General features: G+C 39.0%; 1 protein-coding gene across 3 annotated transcripts in view; it reads left to right on the top strand.

Annotated features, from left to right (window-relative positions):
- Positions 1–19,768, top strand: part of rasgrp3 (RAS guanyl releasing protein 3 (calcium and DAG-regulated)) — a 58,148-nt gene that overhangs the window by 23,288 nt on the left and 15,092 nt on the right. For all 3 annotated transcript variants that reach the window (XM_042433010.1, XM_042433008.1, XM_042433007.1), the window contains exons 2-7: positions 9,806–9,944; positions 10,197–10,299; positions 12,072–12,134; positions 13,134–13,265; positions 16,281–16,428; positions 17,969–18,142. In XM_042433010.1, the coding sequence (XP_042288944.1) occupies positions 9,875–9,944; positions 10,197–10,299; positions 12,072–12,134; positions 13,134–13,265; positions 16,281–16,428; positions 17,969–18,142 (690 nt within the window). In that variant the 5' untranslated portion in view covers positions 9,806–9,874. The remainder of the gene's footprint in view (positions 1–9,805; positions 9,945–10,196; positions 10,300–12,071; positions 12,135–13,133; positions 13,266–16,280; positions 16,429–17,968; positions 18,143–19,768) is intronic.

Raw genomic sequence — 19,768 nt, 5'->3', positions numbered from 1 at the left:
CATGACAACAGCTCAACAAATGCAGGAACAGCTGCTCTATGAAATTATATTGTAGTCTGGAGGTGCAGAGTGTCAAGACGTGAACACACAGCACCGGACATCGAAGAAAATAATTTAAGGAACTTCAGTTCTGGTAAATGATGAGTGGACTATAACTATAACTTATTTCTAGCTCCACTGGATTAAAATTGAGGCTTTGCCTTTCTTTTTTGTTACTAGTTGCCATACTGAATAATTGCACACGGGCTTAGCTCAGAGTTAACATACTGTGTGACCACCTGTTTTGGAAAATTGGAAAAGTGTTCATAATATTTTGTCCACCCCATTAACATATACTAGGGGGGCAAAATATCAGAAACACTTTTCAATATAATGCACTCCAGTACACCACCACCCACTACCACCTGAATAATAAACATAAAGTTGAATTATCACCTTTCTGACAAAGTCAACAAAAACTGAAAATGTTTAAGCTTCATAAATGTAGAATTTATGGCAGAGCTGTTGTATTGGATTGAATTACATTGCACAGGTGTTCCTAATAAAATGATTCGTGAGTGTATTTCGAAAAGTTATCTGACCTTTTAAGTCGTTGGTGTAGTTCATCTTGTTCATCAAGGCAGGAATTTCATTTTATTAGCACGTACCCATTCAGTTTTACTGACTTTAATGTACTTGAAGTATATAAGGACAATTGTATGTGAAAATATATAAAATTGTACATACATTTATAAAATCAAAATACCAAATTGTAACTTGTATCAGCAGATACTTAACCTTAGTCTTAGATCAGATACGTAACAGTTCTGCCATGATATCTGCTTGAAATGCATGTTGGTGGGATAAGGCAGGGAGAGATCATTCAAAAGTGTCTGATTGTGTAACAGAAAAACTTTTATTTGCTGAGAGAGGTCAACAAGTTGCGCTGGAAAGTACGTCAGCACCAGTCATTTTGCTTTCTATTTAGGTTAGCCAGCTGTACGCTGATAGACTATTCAAGGCAGCACAGCTAGAGTATGGTGATCGGTTGCCCTGTGAAGCCGAGAAAATGACAGCATGGAGCTTTAGTGAGAAGAAAAGGTCACGGTTCATGTAATTGAAAACTGCAATAGCCAATGATCATAAATTCTACAATGACAGAGTCACTTTATTATTGGTGTGCTGACGCAGATGAGAGCACTCATCTGACTCGCTGTTTCAGACGCCACTGCAGTGTCAGCAAAGACAGAGGAGAGAGAGAGGGGATCCCTTCACAACACTGACATGGGATTATTGTGCACTTATTGCGCTTTTCCAGTTAGCAAAGGGAGAGGGATATTTTAACATATATTCAATTAATCATAATTTGTATATTTTGCTAGGGATCAAATGACTATATATAATGTGAAAGGGTTTGCTTGTTGTGATGAACCCGCAGAGAATCATCACCAACTCTGCAGTTCTCATCAGCTCGATGAAGCAATTTTAGTGTCTCTCAGCTCGTTGTTTTGGTTTTTTCAACTTTACTACTTTGCTTAACTCTCACGGCTCTCATCACCCTTGTTTTCGAGGAGTAGCAGCCAACTGTTTATGGTGGTAAAGCTGTGAGAATGCTAAATGTCCAGTACCAAACAGTAGACAGACAGAGTTTGGCTGGATGCTGGATGAGTAAATAGGCAAACAAAAAAAGTGAATTCAGCTTTAATAATAATAATAATGATAAAAATAATAACTATTTGAATAGCATCTTGCATACAAGAAATACAGCTCAAAGTGCTTTACACCAAAAGAAACTACACGCACCAAGTTCTTCACATGAAATAAAATAGGTCTGTTAGCTAACAGGATGAAAGTTATTCAGCTAGTCAGAAATGTTTGAATGCTACACATAGAGGCTTTAATCTCTAGACCTACAAGGCCTTTAACAAACCCCTAGATTCAGAAGCAGTGGAATCACTCCCAAATATATTACCATATACTGGTTGACCTATTTTAGGATTTTCCTACAAGTGTATGTAACTAACTATAACCATATTTAACATATCAGTTAGGTTCCCACCAATGGACAAATGTTAGATATCATGATGCTAGTAATCATAACAACCACAGGATCTGAGACTGTTCTCTAGCAGCACAATCCACAGTTATTCACATTTATCTAAATGTTTATGAAATAAAATGGCAGAGTCATTCTTGATGAAGTCAAAGTCTTTCTGAGTGCTTTTAGTATTTTATATGAATAAGAATGTTTTAGTTATGTTAGTACTAAAATCAGACACAGTAGGAATTGCCATGTCTAAGCCTAGTCCCTTTTCAGATTGCATCCATTTACGCATCAGTTACCTACAGTCAAGGAACAATGCTTTCATTCATTCAACTCTGTACACACACACACACACACACACATACGCACGTGTGATGTTGACGCAAGCGTCACAAAATAAATTAGCTGTTGGCCAGTGACGTCTTTTTTTGCCTCACCAGCCTCACCAAGGTGATGGCAGCTGATGACATACTTAGCCATTAACAACATCAATGTCAATTCAGCAGCCTGAATGATGTGTTTGGCTCCTGAACCTACGATACACATATTCCAGCAGCCTAGCACCTCAACAAACCACAGGATTCAATGACGTGGGAGTTTTAGACTTTTTATGGAGACTAGACTTGACTGAATCCTGTTCTGTCATATATTCTTTTAATCCAGTATTGTATTTTAAGAGTGTCATATGTAACATTAAAAACTGAAAAATCTTTTTAAAAAATCTATAACGAATATATATTTTTTTATAATAATAATAATAATAATGTATCAGATGATAGTGTGTAGAGGCACAGCTTGTAGGGATGAACCTACAGAGGATTATCAGCGACTCTGCTAGTCTCAGCTCATTGTTTAGCTGTTCGGCTGCAATTTTAATGATTTAGTCCACTGTCAGTGCTCTCACAGTCATTTCAGATGCAGCAGGCAGCTCTTTACAGAGAAAAAGCTCTAAAAACCCACAGTACACTACTTGCTCAGATTCAAGAACAGCAAACAGACAAATTCAGTGACTACCTGGTGAACATAGTGGAGCATTTAGCAGCTAAAGACTCCCTCAGGAGTGGATAGAGAGCAAAAACAGAGCTAAAAAGAGAGTGAAAAAATCAGTTATTGCAGGTTTAAAGATGATAAGTCTGAAACATGCTCTGAAATATACAGTATGTATACCTAGAGATGACGGGTGAGAGTCTATGTGTATGTTCTTGAAATTGAAATAAACCCCATCTAATTTAAACATAAAGCAACGGCATTGTCTTGAATGACAACTGAGCAACTCCATCCACTGGGGAAGACCATGAGATGTGGCGGAAAGTGCTGGAAAAAGTTGGGGAGTGGACCGTGATAATCTAACTTTATGTTTACTACTGAGGTTGTAGTGGGTGGTGGCGTTGCATTGGACTGTAATATATTGAAAGGTGCTTCTAATATTTTCCCCCCCTTCAGTTAAAACAAGATGTAGTTTACACTACACAAAGTCTTCTGGAGGAGGACGACTCAGCACAGTTCATAAACTTCAATACAAAGTGTTGAGAGAAATTGGGAAAAAAACACAAAAGTGTCTTTTAGTAAACTAAAACGCAAAATTTTGCTTCTACTACTGCCACAACCTGGATTGGGTTGAGCTGCGAGCTTCTCAGGCAACAGGCTTCAGATGTGGTCAAATGTTACAGCAGCAGACCTGCAGTATGCAGGTAATCTGGCAAAGCAGAGGGCAGTCTGGACTGCTAATTAGGGAGATGAGAAACAGATGTCCAGGCAAGCAGCTAATGAGGAGACAGGCAGGGAGGAAACACTCAGCTGCGGTAGAGTGGACAGGTGATAAGTAGGCCTTCTTCACGGCTATGCAGCTATTCAGAGTTTCTTGTAAACAAATGCTTTTATTCAAGGCGACTTCCAAGCGAGGCAAGACAATCAAGTCTTGTCCAGGTTTTTTAATTAGTAAAACATGCTGTACATCCTAAAAGTCCACATATGTGCTGTTTGGTAGATTAAATTCATCCGTTCTTGCGTCTCTTCCTCACGTTTCTCTTCATCCTTGCTGGGAGGAGCTAAGATGTGAGGAGGAGACATGAGTGAGGAAATGAGGAGCCACATTAGCCAAAAGGGAAAGCACCTCATGTATACTAGAGCTCTCACACATCCTCCCTCTCACATTTTCCTTGTCCTTGAAAATATTTTGTGCCTTGATTAAATGAAGTTAGTGATGCTGAATTTCTGAACAGGATTGACCTCTTCAATTTTCAAGTTGTTCATTTGCCATTACTTATTTTCCACTCCAGTCTCTCTGGTAGCTGTCTAATTCATGCTCTCACCTGCATATTTTGACATGTCAAAGCAGGAAAGCACTGATGCAATTAACAACATTAATGATGGCTGTCTCCCATTTAGTTTTTTTTCCAAATTCATGATGTTTTTTGGGGGGGTTTTTTTGTTTAAGATTTTTTTTAATGTCATTTTTGCCTTTATTGGACAGTGGGTAGTGAAGAGGCAGACAGGAAACAAGGGGAGAGAGAGATGGATATGACATGCAACAAAGGTCCCTGACTGGAATCAAATCAGGGATGTTGCTGTTATGTAGCATGCACAGTAACCATTGAGCTACCGGGGTGCTCCGTGACCCTTGTGATAGTTCACCAGTATGGCTTCCTTGTACACTTGAATGGAACCGATTGTTAACATTATAAGTTGCACCTGTGTTTTTCCTACTATGACAAGTCAAAATGTCTGCTGTGAAAAAGGCCTACCAGAGACACAGTTTTAGTGCAGTGCATCATACATATACATATTTAACAAGATGCAGAAAAAGCAATAGAGATGGACCTCAACCAGATCCAGATTCTAGTCACATTAGCTCATCAAAGTGTGAGAAACAATGAAGTGTAGCTCTTTCACTTTTTTATCAGAATAATAAACTGAGCATGTGCATTCCAGCTGAAAGAGCTGAGGCTTGGTCCAACAATAAAATAACATAATTAACATCTTAAAAAATATATGTAGATATTTATTTCCCCCCTTTTCATTAAGATATTTAATAAACAGAATAGGAGCAGATGTCGACAGCTAACTTCTTTCAAAAGACATTAGCAGTCAACAGCCTTTCCTCACCAAATATGACTTAACTGCAGTAAATAATACTTGACAACTAGACATAAGGAGTAGCCAAGTGTCTCATTTCCCTGCTGTTTCACCCTGTCTTGAAGCTGTTATGCAACATTTTATTTTGGTAATACTTGCATTTCTTATTGTGAATTCTAGATCTTAGATTAAAAAAAGAGGTGTGACAGTAAATGTTATGCAGCTGTATATGGTAAACTGGAGAGGAATTAAATTGTTACAGGTGGCCTCACTTCATTAAAAGGTCAGAAGATCAAAGACCAAACTCACTTCCATCACCTCCTCCAGTGAAGCTGGTTATTGGTGGGATACTGTTGATGGTCTAGTCTTCTATTCTCATTGATTGATTTGTTTGATTATAGTGTTGGATGCAGTGGCGGCTGGAGGACACTTACAACAAACCGCATCAAACTATATCATTGTCCCCCACCTGATGAAATCGGAGGGGTGGGGGGCAATTTTATATGCCAATAAAACAATTTGCTTTCAAAAATAAAAACCCCTGAGTGGTGAAAAGGCTGCTTATTTAAATACATTTAGCATATACATATTGTTTCTAAACCAAGAAGTGCTCATTTTAGCTGTGGAGTGGATCAAATGTGTCATTTTACCAACAAAGTGAAATTCAAATTTATAGTATTGTTCTATTGTGACAACAGATTTATGTTCTCATCAAAAACAGACGACATATCACATGATTTACATGTGTTTCCTATGTATTTTCTTAGTGTACAGAAATATATAAAGTACCACAAAGCTTATAATCTGATACAGGTTCAGATCAGTGCTGAACACTAGAAAGACTGAACACTAAAAACATTCGCAGATCTAAAAGTGTAGGTTCACATCAGAAAGTATTAATGCATGTATCAAATACATGACTTACACACTCTTATCTATGTGAACGACATACAAAATATAGTTTACAAAGCTGACATGTTAACACTAGGGGTGCAATGGATCACAAAACTCACGGTTCGGATCGTATCACGGATTTGAGTCACGGATTGGATCATTTTTAGGATCAGCGAAAAAAAAAAGATTATTCTGTAACACACTTACAGCAAGGAACTGTTGCCCATGGTCTTAAATGAAAACAACATTTAAGATGTCCAATGTTTAAATAAAATCTTAAAATATATAAAATATTCAATGCTCAATTATTGTTAAATCAAATTGCAATATGAGGCCTGATACCTTCCTCTTTTAAACACGGTAGTGAATGAAACAGCCTATGTCCACATCATCAAAACTTGATGATAACTTGAACACACGTCTTGTCCTGCAGCTTGTTGAACGAGCCACAAAACAAACACCCACCGCTAACGTCAGTTAGCAGCTACGTAGCTAATTGCCTGCTCAGCTGCAGACACGCTGTCTGCCCATGACTTGTACTTACAGCAGTTTGTTTACTTTGTCTTAAATGAGACATTTAATTTTGCAATTAATCTGCAGTTCACATGCATATCACTTGTTATTCTAGTTACTCTAGGCTTATTACTCAATATAACAAACTGAAGAAATTGTCACAAGCAAGCAGCCAGACCTCCTGCACACTCATTCACTAATCACACAACATCAACAGGTGACTGAACAACCACTCAATTAAAAACTGGGTCAATTCCAAATGAATGAGTGAGTCCAGACAGCTCACTGTAACTTCAACAAGCAAACTAAGTTACCTACAGCACATTATATGATCTCTGCTGCGTTCTTGTTAAGGAGATAAATTCACAAAAAAGCCATTTAACCATCAGAGAAGAAATTAGCGACCACAGACACAGAAAGAGAGAGAAGCTGTATCTGACTCACGTTATCTGACGTCTTCTTCTTTCCTTCATGAAGATGAAGTATCCATGTCATAACGTCCATTTGTGGCTGTTGGTCATCTTGTTTGTTAGTTAACAGAACTTTGTGGCTGCTGGTTAACCAGTCTGATATCATTAGCAACAATGACAAACAAGCTAACTGTCCTGGTTGTTTCTCCGGTTGCTTCTCTCTCCAGCCTCCATGGTGGCGTCCTGTCCAAATCCATTCTCCCATTAGCTTAACAACAGTCCTTAACAATCCTTCAATAAATGTATAAAGAGTCCTTCAGGCTGCTACAACAAGCTAACTGTTGGCAAACGCAAGGAGCTATCTACAGCTCGTTATCTACCGCTGCCACCGCCTTACGGTGGAGAGTTGAAGATGAAATCTGGAAACTATCATTGGACCAACGCGATGTCAATGTTACATTCTGGTTGTTGATTGGTTAGAGAGGACGTCATTTTACATGTCTTGGCCAATCACAGATTAGCATGAAAAAATGAAGTACATTAAATCAGTGTAGGAGATCCCGCCCTGCGGAGGACAGCAGGCACCGTCCTCCTCCGTCCCCCACTCCCCCCACTGCCCCCCACCACCACTTCACACAGACTGCTCTTTCTCCTCTTGCCCTGCAGGTGTCACTGTTGAAGCGTTTTAAACAGAATTTCAATAATGGGTTTTTCTCCAAAGAAGAGAGAAAAAAAATATTTTATAAATAACACTGAGATTTGGTAATGGTTTATGTAAACCAAATATTCTTTTTTTATATTTTGATCTCCCTTTTGCCTCTCAAAAAATAGAGGAGGATAAACCTCCTCTGCCTCTATGGACCAGCCTCCACTGCTTGGATGAATGATTATCAACTGTCAGTCCTCAAAAATAAGATGGGGGGGGTTTCCTTAGACATGCAGTATTGACAAGGGAAGGCAGAAACAGCACACATGACTTTCCCAATATTGATACCTTTTGAGAGTAGCAGGAAAATTGTGCACAAATACATTCTCTGTCATATTTGTGAGCAAAAGATGCTGTAACAGTTTATTCATTAATGTGGTTACAAACATTGCTGACATTGTTGGAGTGAAGCATTGTCAGGGGTGGAAATATCATGACCAAGTATACAATATCCCAACCTGCAGGTATAAACATCATCATATTTGGACGAAAATGTCATTGTCATTGGTAGAAATGTCCTTGTTGTGGATAGAAACATCATCAGTATGAATAGAAAGGTCACATCTAACAGGGAGACGCTGTCTCTGCAAGGAACAGATGTTATAAACGACGCATATAGAGTATGTTCCCTGACATGGTTCAGGTGTGGAAGGAATTTGAATTGTCACATGCACTGCAAGCAACCTCCTGCGTGTTAACCATTGCAGCTATTAATTTAGGCAATGAACACATGCTCACTAAATTATTGTAAGCACTTTCTTTTGCACTAAAACAACTGCACATTTGAAGGCTAAGAAAATATGGTTGAAGAAGTAAAAGCAGTTCTACAGAGGGAGGACGGAACGATAACAAAATCGCTGTTTCTTCCATAGGATGTGGTTTGATTTTTAAAAGTTTGATATTGAATAGAATACAATTACACTATTTACAGAGGATTCAGGCATGACAGCTGTTTCCAAAGAATGGGGAATGAGCTCCAGTTCCAGAAGTTAACTTTTTGTAAGAGGTGGACTTGTTTTCTTGCACATGTTGTGGAGAAATGTTACCTAACTGATGGCAAGGTGGTACACCAGAGTCGTTAGCATCCCACGTTAGCTTAAAGTTGCTATGCGTGGGAATTGGTATCATAGAATTTCTTTAGAATCATTGAAATTATTAAAATCGCTCCCTCATTCACATATGCACTGTTCCATACATCATAAACACTCAGTAGTTTACTCTATAGTGAGCAGTAAATTGAAATTTTAGACTACAATTTAGATACAGTGTAGCAGACAGAAAACGTAATGTTCCCATCTTTCAAATGCAACGCGCTGCATCGTGATGTTTTAAGAAGAGAGTAGTGTACATAGGAAGGAATCTTATAAAAGCACTGTACACGCAAATAAAATGGCAGACAGTAATATACCGCAGTAAATAGTGAGTTATTTCAGACACATCCCATGTGTTGCTCATTTGGATGGGATACTTTTGGGTGTGTTGTTGTAAGCTACATAATTCTTATTTTTAGGCATGCTAGCAGCATGGCTGTAGGGCCGGCAATGTCAATCTGTTTGTCAGTCAGTTGGTCCACCACTTTAGTCCAGACTGAAATATATCGACAACTAACAAATGAATTGCTATAAAATTTTGTACAGACATCATAGTTTCCAGCGGATGAATCCTAAACTTGAGGTAGACAATCATGGGTCAGAGAGAGAGTTCAACATGTATATGATGGATTGAATTTATCGTTTGGATATATTCTAAAGACTTGGACAAAATTTTCACTTATGCTTTTATAAAGCTCAACCTTTACTCAATGAATTAGTACAATTTGGTACAATTGCACAAGTTTCACATACAATACCTGTAGTTGTGTTTTTTTTCATATGTTGTTGGTGGAGACAGAATTCAGTAGGTACTTGCATAAGTGCCCCACCTTGTCATTTTTCTGCTTTTGTTGACATTGATGTAGACTGAGTGCCTCCCTTGTCTATTTTTAAAGAAGACAAAGATTTTTGATAAATGCCGATGAGCAAGTGTCCGCTTAAAGCTATTTGATTAATGACTGATTACACATGGACAAATTTGACTTCACATGATCATAAAACTAGCCATATGTATTTATTCTCATACATACAGTTGGCTACTTGTTATATTTCTATGTTCTCTTACTGATGACTGACACTCTCTTGCTCCCAGGAAAACCCTGATTGGTCCAGAGCAGTGAGCAGGAAGTGTTGACCTCTGTCCTTCCTCCAGCTTGGCACCATGGGATCATCCACACTGGGAAAGGCAGCATCTCTTGATGCTCTCTTAAATGAATGCATTCATGCATTTGGTGAGTGACACATGTGAGTGAATTGCAACCAAGGCTGGATTATCTATTGGACAAAGCAGGCATAGACACTCAGGGGCCCCAAAAGCCCCAGGTTCACTGTGTGGCAACTAATGTGTGGTAATTTTATTAAATGATTAATTTAAACTGAAAGGAAAAAATGTTAGGGCAACTTGTGCATTTGTACATATCTCATGAAAATGTACTAATGCCTGTTAAACATGTTTTAAATATGGTGACATTTTTTCTTCATAGATGACAATGGGGAGCTGCAGGCCAGCCTCCTTCCTCGCAGCCTGCTTTTGATGCATCGCTGGTACGTTACATCCTCAGAACTAGCGGGAAAACTACTAATAATATATCCCATCTGGCAGAAACCCTGCAGGCTAATACCCAACAACACAGTGTGTTAACAATATGTTGAAATACTGCTGGCTTTGGTATTTTAGCTGACTGAGGATACATATGTACTTTTAATTCAACACATTGTAAAGTGATGCCTGAGATAAATTGCCCCTCTCCTTACAGGATATCCAACCTAAATCTTTTCTTTTGCTATTGGAATTCCAATCAATCCCTTTCAGTGATGCTAGCATAGCCATTAATGTTCTGCTTAAGTCTTTCCTCACCTTTCCTCTTGCTCTTCCTCTGTATGTTGATGTGAAATTACAGTATTGATCCTTTCCTGGATCAGTGTACTTGTAGCTGATCAGTAAGTGTTGTGTTATGCTGCCAGACATCAGACAGCTGTAGGAGGCTTTCTTTGTCTTTACCTCCTGGAAACACATGACAAGTCATTTCTGTTATTGTTATTACTGTTCTTTACCTCAGGTGTCACACATCGCAGCACAATACTGTATGTGTGTTTACAGTCAAGTGTGATTTTAAGACTTCCTCAGTGAATTGTAAGAAGGGTCTTTATCTTTTGTGCTATCTTTGAATTGAAACTCTATACAGCAAGAATACCAGTGCCAGATGCTGAGAGGTCTGCTTGAATCATAGCATTTAAAACATATATAACACATATTGTGGTGCAAAGCCATTCAGGGCTGCATGCACAAGAAAGATAGAACCATGAAACGTTATTCTAGTGTGTACTTGAAGCCAGTGCATTGATTTGAGTACACTTGGAATGGGGATGTCTTACAGTCTTTCACAGTGGCCCTACAGTCTTCTGAGCAGGACCTGTCCTACAGGTTCCAAAGCATATGCTTTCCAGGTGTACTTTTCATAAGAAGCCTGTTATGGATTTTATTTAAAGCTGATCTTGTGATATGTTAATATAAATTGAGTATGGCATCAAGTTGGAGATGCAGTTGAAGAAACAACAAATCAAGTTGAGACTTATTTTATTGTCAGTTCTGCCATTATTATATAAGAAAGAATAATGGATCATCTACTGCTCTCCACACCTTGTAAGCAACATTAAAAAAAGGACAGATCAGTTGGAGGTGAGGTTGGAGGAGAAAAAATAGCAAAAATGTACTAAACTGCCTGTACTAGTGAATGCAAAAGCCCCAGTATGCCTCAAACAAACTAGATCATACAAAACGTCTAAAGGTGTAAGTGTTTATCCTGTTCTGCCTGCCACCATAGAGAGTGGTCATACAAATCCTCAAAAACAGTCTGGATGTCGCACTGAGTTGTACAGGAAGTGATTGTCTGTTTTTAGAAAGTCACAAAAATTGTTGGACACAATACGAAAAATTTTGGCTGGGAAGTTTTTGAATATCACTTTCTCTCTGCATGAGGATGTTTCACATCAGTCTGTTATGTGCGTTGAGAACTGTTGTCAATATCATATTAGTAATATATTAATATTAGATTAATAACAGCCACTGCTGAGGAAATGCAAAGAAAGAAGCAGACAGTCAGGGTGCTCATAAGCTTTTAGTCCATACAGTAGCAGCGGCACTGTCAGCTGAAACGATTCTGCATGATGTGGAGAGGAGAGCTTCCTGTTTGTCAGTCACAGACAACAGCAAATTAAGCAGTCAAGTGTTGTAAATTATTTCCTTAACATACTGTTTTTTCTCAGTCAGGGAGTGAATAGAGAATGAAAATGATTTATCATATATTGGAGTGTGTTAGTTTTTCAACTCTTGAAAAAAGTCCTTAACCTTACCCCACGTACCGTGACTGCAAAGGTGACAACTGCCAGAGAACCAGGCTGAAGATTTGTTATTTAATGAGGTAAGATGCCACATACACATTCATCCATTTCTCAGCTGTGGGCAAATCTAAACCCAAGACTACAAAAAACCCCAGGGCTAATGTAACGTCCATTCAACTCATGTCACACTTTATTTACTGCAGTTATTAACCCCAAGCTCACAGTTTCACACAGTTTCAGTTAATACAGATTTAATGTTTCACACTTGAGAATCACAGCCCATTGCTTCCATCCTCATAATGTGCTCTAAATATAAAGTAACTATAACTAAATATATTCATAACTAAATTTTAGTAAATTATAACTATATATTTAGTTACATAACCATAACTAAATAGAAATTACAAATATATAACTAAATATACAGATTTTCAGTTGTTCTTTAGTGGAATATCCAAAACAACATGTGCAGGATGAGATAATATTCCAAGGTACTAATTGATGTATGTAAAACAATAATGATGTTGTTAGTGAAAACACAATGAGGTTTGAAGGTTGTTAAAGGCATCTATTTGGGTTTGAACCATTAATGCACAATCAGTGTATTCAATTATTTAAGATATGTCTTTCTGTCATTATTACCCAATGAAATAATATATCTGTGCTTTATTTATTTAACTACATAGCTCATTTTATTAAAGTCTAATTAAGAAAGCAACCATTTAAAGCAAGAATGCTCATTGCTTGTGACTTGTTAAATTTGATAATGAACATTGAATTGATTTTGTTTTAACCTTATGTTACACCTGTGACCTTGTGTTTTAAGGACAACACAGCTCTGGAGCAGGGTTTATTCAACCCTGCACCAGTGGGTGGGGACACCACAATGTTGTTAATGTGAAACAAGCTGTAGGGAATTCCTGCACAATAAATGGACACAAGACACAAGGTCACCAAGGTCGTTGTCTGGTTCAGTTGAGAGAATTTGGGAGCTAAAATTACATGCACATGTTTATCATATCACAATAGTTTGAGTGTCAAATTGCTACCAAATAGTAAATGTCAGTGTGTGTGTTCAGGTACTGGATAGTGACATTCCCTGCGGAGTTCAACCTGGACTTGGGTCTCATCAGGATAACAGAGGAGTTCAGAGACGTGGCTGCTCAGCTCGGCTGTGAGGAGCATTTCAAACTCATCGACATCTCCACCATGTAAGACGCCTAGAGCATGCAGATACACTTGTAGAAACCTTAAGCTGATTTTACACGTCAAAGTCTCTTTACAGAAGCAGAGGGAACTGTGTGAACTCTGATAAATTGCCTCAATTGATGCCACTTGATTCAGGGTTGGTTGGGGCCCACTCCTCATCTCTGCTTGAAGCTACAGCTTCAGGCTATAACTGCTACTAGCATAACACACAATAGAATGCAAGGAATAAAAAAGACTGTATTGCATTTTGATGGCAAGAATGATATTTGCAATTAAAAGTGTCAGAAATTTGTAGTTACTGGGCTATCATAACCGGCTCAAAAACCTTGACAAAAAACTGGAGGTGACACAAAAAATTTAAGTAAGACACCACTAATTTATTGGAAACAACTAAAAATGTCAAATTGCTATTAGGTGTGGCAGTCAGTATGTTAGTAGTGTTGGCATGTGTGTGTGAGTGATAAAATAGTGAGTAGAGTGTTGTATGGTAAAAGGAAAAGCAAAGACAAAGATGGGGAGCACCCCACTTCTCATCATGGAACCAGTGGGGTGCACTCTTATACTACTAGGAACACCAGGCCCAGGTGTTCCCAACAACAAACAATGACCTGACCACACCTGCTGGGCATCTGCAACACAAAACACAAAGACAAAGACAGGCAGCCAGCCCAACAGCCGAAAGAGGCGGTGTCGTCACATGCCAAGAGGAATGACCACAAAGAACTTTAAACAAATTCTCAAAACAAAATATACAACCTGCAGGCAACACTCTCCCTCAACTTCAGCACCAGCATCCCGCTTGTACACTGCATAATGAAGAGGAGAGATTAACACAACACAGGCTGCATTACATCACAGGTGACAACACGTCCGCTACCAGATTATCTGACCCCTTAATGTGGTGTTTGTCCAAACAATGAGACTGTAACATCAGATACCACCTAATTAATCTTTAATTAGGGCATTTCAGAGGGTTCAAAAATGTTATTGCGTTGTGGTCAGTAAAGACAACAGCTGGCACTCCTGAACTCATATACACATCAAAATGACTAAAGCCAAAGTCCCCTTTTTGCTCACAGAGTAGTCAAGCTGGTGTTAAATATCTTCGAAAAGAAATTTACAGGCCTATCCACCTCATGATTGTCAGACTGCCATCAATACTGCACCTGCCGTATGTGACTGGCATCCACCTGCAGCTTGAACAGCTTCTCCACACAGAGGGCACCCAGTACCAGAGCACTACACAAAAGGGCCTTGAAGTTCTGGAAAGCCTGCTGACAAACAGGAGACCACACATATTTAAGATTTGCCTTTAACAAATCAGTAAGTAAGTAAGTAAGTAAGTAAGTAAGTAGGTAAGTAAGTAAATAAGTAAGTAACACCAAGTCATTGGGTCTAAAACCGGTGCTCTCCTGGGTTACCTCCCTGGCTGCCAACATTAGCCACAACAGTTCTTCCTCCCAATCCTTGCCAAACTCTGTGCAAAATGTGCACAGCAGTGATTCAATTGTCTGATGAAAATGCTCCTGACTTAATGCATGATAGGCTGACGACTGAGAGTGCTTTACCCAAAGTTTTTTCAACAACTGCACAAACATATGGGAGGAAAAGTTAGAACCTTGATCACTTTGGGATGCTTAAGATGGAAAAAAATTGCTTTAACCACAGACCTGGTTGTTATTGACCGCAGGGGATTCGCAGCTGGATATCTGGTGGCCTGACACATGACGGTCAAAAAATTACTTTGCTTCTGACCTAGGAGGAGGCAGGAGTCCAACACAGTCAATGATTATGTGCTCAAATTCACCAGTGGCAGGTATTGGGTCAGTGGGGCAGGCTTAATAACCTGGTTTGGCTTGCCAGTCATTTGACATGTGTGGCAAGTTCGGACGTATTCGGACACTTCCTTTTTTAGCCAAGGCCAAAAGAAGTTCCATAAAATATGGTCATACATCTTCCTGACCCCCAGATGCCCTGACTGGTCATGAGCCAACTGCAAAACCAAGTTACAAAGTCTGGCTGGTACAACAATTTGGAAAATTAGTTTTCCCACACCAACCTCACTACAAGGCACCCACCTCCTCACCAGCACACCATTGTCAAGGAAATAGCCATGTGCCTTGTCCTTCACCTCTGTGACTGGGATCACAGTCTCGAGCAGCTCCTTAATGGAGGGATCTGATTGCTGCTCTGCTACCAGCTCTACATGTGAAACAGACAATAGAAAGTCAGACAAGTTCACACATGATTCTTCTATCACACTCACTCTATCAGGTTCACCACCAGCATAAGACCCAGCACTTGTCACAACACATCCTGCAAACACCTCCGGGAAGTTCGTTCACTCTCATCTGGTTCACTGTTAATCACAGGAACTGGGGTAACAACTGGAGATGGCAGAACATCCGGCCACACACGTCCACCAGCTAGCCCATTCCCCAAAATGAGATGGACTCTTCCCACCGGCAACGCCAGGCACACTGCAATGAACACCTCCCCCTTCACCAGATCTGAAAAGAGATGCAGCCTGTGCACTGGAGCAGACAAGATAGACAATCCCATACCCAGAACTAGTGCTGAATCTCCAGTATCAGACTCCTCTAAAAAAGGGAAAACTGACTCCAGGATAAACGAACCCAATGTGTCTGTGTCTCTCAGGATTGTAACAGGCACTTTCTCACTGTGTCCTGACAGGGAAATATAACCACTTCTTATGAAAGGCAAATAAGCATCATCACAAGGAACTTTCTCATACACTTGAGGACAAGGTAGGTCCTGGATGAACAACAAACCCAGCAGTCCGTTAACTGTACCATTAACCGTAAACTAATCCAATTTTTAATCTTAATCTGGATCCAGCACCTTGATGGAACAAGTGATGGCTAAAATGACCCCCTTTCCAAAAATGTCATCACTGAAGGAATAAAATCAGGATAGTACAGGAACAGTACAGGAATAGACACCCACACATTCCACCAGTTTCTGAGCACTGACTTTCTAAATTGTTCTCCTTGTAGCCCATCGTATGACTGGATGCGTAAATTAACCCAGCGGAAGAAACAGGCAAAGAAAGGCAAAGCCTCATTGCTGTTTGACCACCTGGAGCCCATGGAGCTGGCTGAGCATCTCACCTTCCTGGAGTTCAAGTCCATCCGGAGGATATCGGTATGTCTACAGACAGCTCTTACCTCTGTTTCTCTGCTTCTGGTCAGGCCTTTAAATTACTCAACCACTAATAACAGCTGTGCTTCTATCCAACAATCAAATAGATTTTATTTTTAAAGAATATTTCTCACAAAATAAAAACGTGTTACGTTTCCATCAGCTGGGGGGGAAAAAGGGACTTGACACATATATAAAATAAGTTGTTCAAGTCTTCCAAGACTGATAGCATTAATATACAGATTTTCAGTGGACCAGTCGTGGCACAGCCAGTGTATTTAATTATTTAAGATATTTATTTCCATCATTATTACCCAATGAAATAATGTATCTGTGCTTTAATTTAAATAATTTGAGCAATTCAAAATACATAGTTATTTCAATAAAGTCTAATTAAGAAAACAACCATTTAAAGCAAGACTATGTAAGTTTTGAAAGAAGAATTAAATTTTTCCTCTTACAATTGAAAAGCTGATTTTATAAGCATTAAAATGCACAGTCGCACAAGAGTGGGGAAGTGAGATCTGGTCACTCATGACGCATGTGGAGACACATGTTAATACCAGGTGTAAAGAGACGTACTTAGAGCCGTCCACTTGTGATCAGATCACCTGCGATGGATGTTAATGCCAGGTGTAAACAGGGCCAATGTGTTGGTTTCATGCAAGTATTGAACTAGTTTCATTAGAAGCAGTGTTTGAGTCACTTATTAGTCAGTTGTTGAGGTCAATAAAATTAATTTGCTAATGAAAAAAGCATGGTGAATTATTTCATGCTAGGTTAAATATGATGTCTTTTTCCTGAAATTTCATAATCTACTCTGTGAACTGGTGACACTGTGTTCAGCACTGCTGAAAATGTTCCTGAAAGCCTCTTGGGAAGCTGTACATCTGCTGTTGAGCTTTGATGTGAAGCTCGCTGGCCTCTGGGTGAACTTCCCTATTCACTTTCCAGGTGGTTGATTGGTAATAATGGCAGCATAGAGATCAAGGTGTATTTTCAGGGTGTTATTGGAGCTGCGATAAGAACATGTGTCCTTGAACATGTAATGTAGTGATGTGGAAAACTGCTGCTTTAATTCACATAATAATAATTTTCCACACATGGCCAGAGTTTGTCTTCTAAAGATAAATTTCAAATACCCTTTAGTGTCTTAATGTCCATGTGACGTGCGTGAACCCTTGATCTCCCTCTAGTGCCACCATCAGGCCAAATTTCCTGTTAAACACACAGAATATCCAAATCAAACAGGCAAAAATTCATTCATTCATTACATTCAATCTTCCCAGAGGATTATCCATTTCCATTCTGGACATCTCTCCAGTGTTCCTCAAGCACCCGTGTAAGATCATAATATCCACTTTGCTTATGAAACATTTTATAATCTAACAGGCTTCAAATGAGCCCTGAAATTAGCACAACACTGGTGCAGGATCAGTCCCATTCCTTTTCCTGTACCACCCTCATTTTTAGACCTTTAGGCTCCTAAAGATAAGAAAATTGTCATCTGAGTGTCTCATCTGTACTTCCATGTTGTCCCCAGTTCACTGATTACCACAGCTATGTGATCCACGGCTGCCTGGTGGAGAACCCGACTCTGGAGCGGTCGATTGCTTTGTTCAATGGAGTCTCGCAGTGGGTCCAGCTCATGGTGCTCAGCAAGCTAACACCTCAGACCAGAGCAGAGGTCATCACCAAATACATCCATGTGGCTCAGGTAAGAGAGAGGAGGCACAGTGGGGGATTTGGAAATGACATGGCTAACATACAATTTAACATATATATGCAACAGTGGTGGCTGGTGACTCAAAAAATTGGGGTGGGGGGCAATTTTATATGCCAATAAAACAATTTGCTTTCAAAAACAAAAATCCCTGAGTGGTGAAAAGGCTGCTTCTTTAAATACATTCAGCATTATGCAAGCCCCCTGCTGACGAGACCAGCATATAAGTCTCACATGCTCTTGGTTTCAACATCCCATACCAAACTCCCTCACCAGCCAAGAACAGAGTCCTCCTGATTGAAATACACACTGACTGCACATGACTGTGTTTATCTGGACAAATACAAGAGTAAACTCTTGTCTCCTCCCCTGGACAAAACTCTCTTAGCTGTGTTTGTGCATGTTTTTTGCAGGTGTTCTAAAGGGCCATCACTATTTATTCATAATTTAAACCACCATCCAAACAAAGGCCAAAAATGAAATACTCAAACCTTGATGGTATAATGGAAATGGTAAATGTTCATGCTATGATTATTGTGGGTAAAAATATTACAATAAAGGGTATTATCATGATAATCTTTCCTACTATTAGTCTTGATTGTCATTGATTTGATGAAACCTAACAACAGTGAACTGGATATTACAGCTTTGTTGGACAAATACAACAAAAACACCATAAACAAAAGCAGGTTGGTGGTTAAAAGTTTAAGACATTTGACTGGAAATGACTTCAAATGTAGCTCAGAGTCTCTTCCTATTCATCGATTCATGTTTTCATACGTCCTCTGCTTTCTTTTGAATGTTAATACTTGTGAAAGAAACATAAAATCCTTCACACTGTTGATCACTTGTATTTATTTACTTACTTTTTCCGACCTAGCCTCACTTTGGTTGATCAAATAGCCAATGTTAGTGTAGTAAATCATGGCCAGAGTATCTAGAGCTAGATGTGTAGCCTGGTTCTCCGGTGCTGCTGTGTCTCTGGTAGAAATGTGCTCCCTTGTGGTTAATGAAAATAAAACTTCTAATGAAGACAAAACAGAAAGCTGTTCTGTCCTCTGGAAATGGCAATAATTACGCTATTACATTCATTATGCTAGTCATTAGTTATGCTAATACTGTCCATTTGTTGAGGATGCTGCCCAGTGTCCATGATGGTCCCCTGCTCTCACCACCCTCCCCCCTACTCCAGTATTTTATCTTCTCAGTTTTACTTCCACCTAATATAATTTCAACACCCATAAAATGATCTCCTGAAGCAAGACAAACATGGTTAGTGCCAGTCTACAATGTGATCTCAGAGCTTCGCCAAGCCGGCATGTCATTACAGACTACTCTCATACATTGATAGTGATGCTTGCAATCAATAACACAACCTTTCATCTATGGAAGACTAGCTGGGTCATAATTATATTAATAAAATAGGTAATGAAATAAGTACATACATTATCTAACAATGAAATAAGTGAATAAATTATGAAATATATTAATAAGAAATTTAATAAATAAATACAAAATGAAATAAAATAATAAACATATATTTATTTATTTCAATGGATACTGATTATTTGTATTTATTTACTATTTATTATTATTATTATTATTATTATTTATATAAGT

The sequence above is a fragment of the Thunnus maccoyii genome, chromosome 14 (genome assembly GCF_910596095.1).
Source record: "Thunnus maccoyii chromosome 14, fThuMac1.1, whole genome shotgun sequence".
Classification (NCBI taxonomy): domain Eukaryota; kingdom Metazoa; phylum Chordata; class Actinopteri; order Scombriformes; family Scombridae; genus Thunnus; species Thunnus maccoyii.
The sequence above is the reverse complement of the archived record's forward strand: the minus strand, read 5'-3'. Positions and strand labels throughout refer to the sequence as shown.